General features: G+C 38.7%; 1 protein-coding gene across 1 annotated transcript in view; it reads right to left on the bottom strand.

Moving 5' to 3' along the window:
- SMARCAD1 (SWI/SNF-related, matrix-associated actin-dependent regulator of chromatin, subfamily a, containing DEAD/H box 1) overlaps window positions 1-7097 on the bottom strand; it is a 36080-nt gene extending 28983 nt beyond the window's left edge. Inside the window, exon 1 of the mRNA XM_010011781.1 lies at window positions 6899-7097. Within this exon, the coding sequence (XP_010010083.1) occupies window positions 6899-7097 (199 nt within the window). The remainder of the gene's footprint in view (window positions 1-6898) is intronic.
- Window positions 7098-7151: the final 54 nt, after the last annotated feature.

Below are 7151 nucleotides of genomic sequence, written 5' to 3'. Positions count from 1 at the left end.
CTGCTGAAAGTACAAAACACCCTGCTAACCAGGCAGTAATCCACCAATGTCTCCATTCCAGTTTAGAAACAGAGAAGCAAGAAAGGAAGAGCACATAATTATTGCCATCTCAGCTTTTAATTCATGGAAGAATGTTACAGTCTGCCAGAGAGTTAGTACTGAATTGTCTTGTTTCAGCATCCTATTTCAGCAGAGAATCCTATGTTTTAACCTGAAAACCACTATTATCTGTCATTTCCATATTTCTTACTGACCAGGTTTAAAAAGGGGTTTGCCTTTCTTTAGTGCCAAAGAAGACTCTGCCTCCCAGGGGACTGCCAAGTGCTACCTCCCATCTGCTGCTGCTGCCACCCAGCCTGCAGTCACTTGCCTGCTCCAGAACCAGGGCACACGAAAGATGGCGGTCGCCTGCTCCCCTTCCGGCTGATCAGAACAAAGGTCCGCTGGCATCAGCACCCAAACAGGGAACCCTCCAGTCGCTGGCCTTAGACACCCAGTCCACCCAGGATGGAGCCTCAGTCTCCTCATTAGCTGTCAGCCCACAGGGCCCACACCCCACTCTGGTTGTCAGCACAGTCCCCCTTGCACAGCCTCACAAGACACACGCTGTGGATCTCTCCACCCTCTACCTGGTGGCTGGCACTGTGTCCCCTCCTCTTGGGCTGCCCCACACATTAATGAGCAACTCAGACCCTCTGGTCCCTCCCTGGCTTCCCAGGCCACTGCACCCACCAGCTGTTACACCCCTGGTACCCCCACTGCCTCCACAGGGGCCACGCAGCAGCAGGGCACCACGGATAACACAGGCCTCCATGTCCCATGCTGGCTGTCACATGATTTTCCACTCACTTTGGTCCCTCTGGCTGCTGGCACCCCAGGCACATGGGCCCCTCAGTCTGAACAGTGCTCCCAAAAGCCTTGCTGCTTCCGCACAGCAATGGGAATCATCCTTATCCAATGCACAGGGCTGTGGGCCCTCCTGTGACAGCCTTGGGAGAAGCCAGGGCAGGGGCCATTCCTCCAGTGGGGTTATTGAGGTTTCCCCACCCACCACCATGCCTCTGTGCAAAGAACTGACATAGCCCATCCCAGCTATGTGGCTGGTATTAAATACAGAGGAGCTCTCCGTTGTTGATAATATCTGATTTACATTGTAAGAAGATAGGTGCTAACGCAGAGCAGGAGGGAAAAGGTAGAAGAATTAGAGAAAGAATAGGTATGGTTATTGAGATCCTGAGTGAAGAATGACAGACAGTAATATACTCCGATTTGGATACATGAAAAAAAAAAAAGTCTCCACTCACTTCCCACATCAGAGAGCTTTGAATCATGAATAAGAAAACAGACCAAACCAATTACACAGGGAAGGTGTATGAGAGTCAGCTACAAAACTCCTAGAAGAGCTCAGTTTTAATGATGTATCTGTCAGCCTAAGTCCTCATATAAAAGGACTTGTCATCCCCATAATGCAAATACAACATCATGGACATCCTCTCCCCTTTAGCACATCAATCCTTTCTCAAAACTCATGTGCCTATAATCCAAACATCAGTGGTGCTTTCTCAGCTGCTAACTCTGGAACCATAATTTCAGCTGGAAATAAAGGTAATTTCTTCTGCCTCTGTCCACGAATGCAGAAACTTGTTGAGGTTTCCTGTAGAGCATAGCGCCAGTTTTTAAAGATGATTTGCCAGCAGAGACCAGACACGCAAGAGGCTAAAATAAATTAATGTGATCATCAAATGCAGAAATGAGCTACATAGTGTCTCATTCCTTCATCTGTGATAGAAGGCCCCAGTTTTGTTATCATAAAAACCTAAACCTTTTCTAATATTTGAAAACACGACAGAGGATTATTGTAATGATTTTTAGCACAGGCAAAGTCTCACTTTGCAAAGTACTCTTGTAATCTTGAAGAGCCCATACACATATAAACTAGGAAGGCCTAAAGACTTCTAGTTCTGAAGCAGTAACGCATTGTCTCAAGACAGACCTCCCTGTAACAAAGACCAACATGTGTGCAGTAGGAAGTTCCTCAGCAGTACCTTCTTCTATCCATGAGGAGATGTGTTGTCCTTGACAGAGATGCTCTGCTTAATCTGAAAACTGTTTAAGATTAATAAAGGAGAAGAACAAGGGAAACCTTGGGAAACATATCAAATGTTTTTATTACATTTAAACATGAAAAAGCAGGCAAATTTATTTCAGTAATTCCTGTCTAACAAAGAAAAATAAAGCAGAAAAAAATCTGAAGATTATAAAGTTGGGCTAGCCAAGAAAGGGCTATCACAATAGGACAAAAATGCAAGATGCGTAAAAGCTGTGAATGGCAGTATCAAACAGGTCTATAAGAAACATGAGAAGTTCACACCTCAACTGAATTAACAAAATTGATCAAGCCTGTTCTCATGATATTTGTCTTCTAGGCTAAATTATATTTCAAGTATAATCCTTCTGCAAGCAGCATGACATGCAAATGACAGGTTCTTAAGACAGCTTTGATAAGAAGCTTGTTGGATCTGTTGGGTTTTTTGGTTGGTTGGCTGGTTTTGGTTGGTTGGGGGTTTTTTTAAAGGCAACAAAAATCCCAAACACAAACAAGGAAAGTTTACAAAAACAACACAGTCTTAAAAATAATTTTATTTTTTACAATCTAAACCTTAGAAGAGGTTTAGGTTTAAAGAGTATTTAAGTGTTTCACTTGGTAACTTCTCATTTTATTTTTACATAACTATCCAGTCTTCATGACAACTCCTAATTCCTACACCTATGAAATGCTGAGTTACCTGGAAAAGGCATTCTCCCTCTCTTCTACTTATTCCACTGAACAGAACCCTTTATTAATGGGGAAGGAAGGGGAGAAGTACAGAAATCCCATATGTAAATATGGAGTCCTTGTATTTAGAGCAAATTACACCCTTGCAGAGTAGTAACAGACTACACAGTTATTTCCACAGCATGTAATTATTGAAGGCACAATTTCTTGATTACAGGCAATTACAAAGGACTATTAAGGAATGCCTGCAATCTTAAGACCATTTTTCAACTCTACTAAGGAAACATAGAAGTATCCCTAACTGGAGTTGTTAACAACAGCAAAAGTAAGTTGGTTTTGGTTTTATCATACAAAAAGACTCCATGAGAATAACTAGATCAAACTGTCTATGATTATATGGAGACAGTGTTAAGTTATGGATAGAGATACTCAAATGCAACTGCTTTTACAATGTTAAAGCAAATAATTTGCTTAGTTTAGTCACTAAATGCAGAGCTCCAATTACTCCTGAAAAAGCTTCACCTTTAATTTTATTTTTTATTCCCTTTTTAAAATCAGGCTCACTATAGTATTTTGAGAAGCATATACCTAGAGCAGAGCTATAATACATTGCCCATATGCCCTATAATTGTAAATGTAGCTGCCTACACAAACCATACCTCATATCTTTACAAAGCCCAGCCTCTTCTCACACAAGTAAAAATAAAACTTAGGTAATAGTTAGAGGCTTACTACATTTACTAACATTGCACAACAAACGCTGTCAAATGGAAAGTAATTTCCACCTAGTTTTGGAAAGCACTATCAAATGCATGCTGCTCAAGTCTACAAGAAAATTAATATTCCATTTTCAAAGGGAAGTCTTTTTCATTGCCAAAATAATTCTAAGTATCAGTGTTACTCTAAGGTGCTTCTTAAACAGACTATTTTAAAATGATGATTACTTCAACATATCCTGCCATGAGCCCTCAGAAAAGTTCGCTAGGTAATGCAGTCATTGCTTTTTTTCAAATATGCTTTTTAAGTAGAATAATACCCTACAAACTGTGACGTAAGCAAAAGACAGGACTTCCTCAGATTATAAAGAAAATTGCACCAGACAAGAATAAAAGCAGCAGTCCCAGTGCAAGTGTGACACCCTCAACATCATAACGTGAAAGTGCAGTCATTTGAATATATTTGAATAATACAGAGAAGGTATCAACAAAATCCACCATCGATAATGGGATTTTATATAGTCATTTAATTTCATCTACAACATTAATTGTTGAAGCTTTGTAAAGAACGTTTTTTGAATACAAATCTCATTTTGAAATTCATGATCAAAATTATTCTTATTTCTATAGTTCTAATACAGTTCTGCTCCATTTCTACAACTGGAATAGTCTCATCTTCGTACACCAGGCTATTTGCATAATTACAAACATCTAATTGAGAATTAAGAAGGTAACTTCACTGTTTTCTAACAGACTAATAGAAACCAAATGTGTATATTATTTAGTAAACGATACTATTTTTTTTTTTTTTTTTTTACAGACAATTATAGCATGACACTTCAATGAATTTTTCCAACTCTTTACAGAGGTATCTCTCAGATATAATTTTATAACTGCCCCCATAGTTGGTTTCTACCCCTCAGTTAACTGATGTTCAGAATGACCACCTACAACTTGGCTGCAAAGCCACTGCAAGCCTGTGTAATTTTGAATATGCAAATATATAAAGACAACCAGTTCTTCTACTTATCATAAAACAAATTGCTTATAAAAGGTAAACATGTTCAATACAAAACAAGAAGCATTACATACATTTACACCCAGGGTGCAGAACAATTTACCGATAGTAGTTTGTTCTGGGAAAACAAACCAAATATAGCTAGAAAGATAATGGTGTTTCATGACACAGAATAGACATCACCTGGCTGTTTTTTCCAAGATTATTGAAAATAACAGTATCTTTTTGTTGATGCATATTTCAGGATACTTGACAAAACAGATACCTAAAGAAATCCATAGGAAATTACACTGAACCATTTGCACTCCTGAAGGAAAAAAAAATAATCTGATTCTAAAATTCTGTTTACGCACACAGTATGATTGCATGATACCCAATTAAATAGGATCAAAAAACCCATCAGCTATTTTATATAGGGGTTTTTTTTTGTTTCTGTAAGTATATAAAGTATTATAAGCACAAAAGTATTTCTATAGTAAATAAAGAACTCTTGAGTTACGTATTTAGCAGTAGCGATAGCTCAGTGCCATAAACTGGTCATCTCTACACCTCTTCCACTGTAATTCAAGTCTGTTTTGTTTGAAACAAAGCAAGAAAACTTGTGTCTTCCTGTTGCTGATTTGGAAAGGAGGAGGTCAGGCATCTGCTAATCAAACCTAGTCTCCCTCTTTTACATTTAAATGCCTCATATCCTGCAGACATAATTTGAATAGTTTAATTTGGCTTAAGTTCTATAGATGTAGAAAGTGTTATCTGGCTTTTAAAATGGTTAATTCCTTTCAATGGGTTACATAATGACGTGCAAATAAGTGGAAAAAAGTCACCAAACCACTCCATCTTCTTTAAACATTCAGTATCTGTGAACGATGAAACATTATGTAAATGCAAAGTACTAGTAACTATATCTCAATTTAAAATGTTACTTGGCACCCCAGTCCTACATCAGGATCTGTGTCCATGGATTCTTAAGTCGGCTACTTGCTGTAATTTTGCCTGCACATCTACTGTACTCTGTTTTACAGGTAGCTGACATGATCTTCCACTAGTTTTCCTCACAACTAGCCTTCCACAACAGTTCTTTTAGGCTGCCTTTCATCTTTCCTTTTGTTGCCTATCTAAACTCATACTCATGCCTCTACATTGGATATGACATCCCTTCTCCTTCTCAGTCCTACCCACATGCTTCCCTTGACAGACAGGTCCACAGGCAGATTAAAGGAAAAGATATAATATTAAAAAAATAAATCACAAGGATAAATAAGCCATAAAACCAACAGCACCTTCCATTACTTCACATCTGTGTTCAGAGTTCAAGGGTACCTGCACCGCACAAGACAGCTGACTTACCACTAATAGGAAGACAACACCTGTTCCAAAGTGCACTTCCTCAGAGTACCAGTTTTTTCATGCAGTCTATTACAAAGCACACACACACAGAAGCCACAACTAACAGTTTCTCATGTTGATACCAACTGATGTTGTTGCTCCATTACTAAATGGATAGTCAAAGCCTGTCTGATCTCTCCAATAACACTGGTATGTCGCCATCTACATCAGAAGTTACATGGAATGACAAAATGTATAAAATAATCAGCAACAAACAATTATAGTTCTTCCATTCTTACTCCTTCGGTAACAGGAAAGCTACTGGTGAACGTGATTACACAGCTGACAGCCATTACAGTTTTTAGTATTAACTGATGGATCCAAACAGAAACAGCACATCTCTAGTGTATCAGCCAAGCAAAACAATAGATTACTACATAACCAAGTTTTTCACATTTCCATGAAAACCACAAGCTACTGCCAGAAAAGAGGAAAAATACAGCTACAAAACTACTAATGCAATCAGCTTGTGAGAATCAGCAGCAGCTTGCTCAGTTCCTTACAAAATCAGGCCCAACTGAAAATAAACTGTTTTCTTCTCAATTTTATCTGTGATATTCCACACTGCATTAGCCTAGAACTCTAGTGAAAAAGTTATGCCTATGTAGTGTTTATTTATAAGACAACTAAAAGGGGTTTTTTTGTACTTTGAAAACACTGAGTTAGTGTAAAATAACTACCAATAATTAATAAAAAGGAAAGCATAACATACTTTAAACATTGAAATTGTAGCTGTTTTATTCAACTGAAAAAAATAACTTCAGCTTTAGTTATCAGAAGGTTTCCGACTTGACTGTAAAAGCACAGGTTAAATTAGAGCAAGCACCGTTACAAATAAGGATGTTTTTGTGGAAACTGCTGTGACATACGTATGCATGAAAAAGCACAATTATAAAACAAAGAAAGAGGGGGGAAAAAAGAAAAGAAAAAATACAATTGTTTTATTTCTAGTAATGACGTACTCACACTGTTCTTACACCACATGCAAAACACCTGACTCACCATATTTCCCTGTCACATCTGAAGCTGGAGCATCCAAATCACTGCTGTCATCTGTATCTTCATCCTCATCACCTCCAGCAGCACCACTCGCTGCTGCAGATTTACCTGCTGACACCTTGGCTGCCGAAGGACATGTAGGTTCCTGATCTGCTTTTCTCTTACGGTCAAAGCGAAAGCGGTCCAAATTGTAGAAACTCATTTTCCACTCTCACTCCAGTCTGCAGTAGCCAAGACGGGCCCGGCTGGGCAGTTC

This window comes from Nestor notabilis, unplaced genomic scaffold (assembly GCF_000696875.1).
Source record: "Nestor notabilis isolate BGI_N333 unplaced genomic scaffold, ASM69687v1 scaffold23663, whole genome shotgun sequence".
Classification (NCBI taxonomy): Eukaryota; Metazoa; Chordata; class Aves; order Psittaciformes; family Psittacidae; genus Nestor; species Nestor notabilis.
This window is presented reverse-complemented; position numbering and strand designations above follow the sequence as displayed.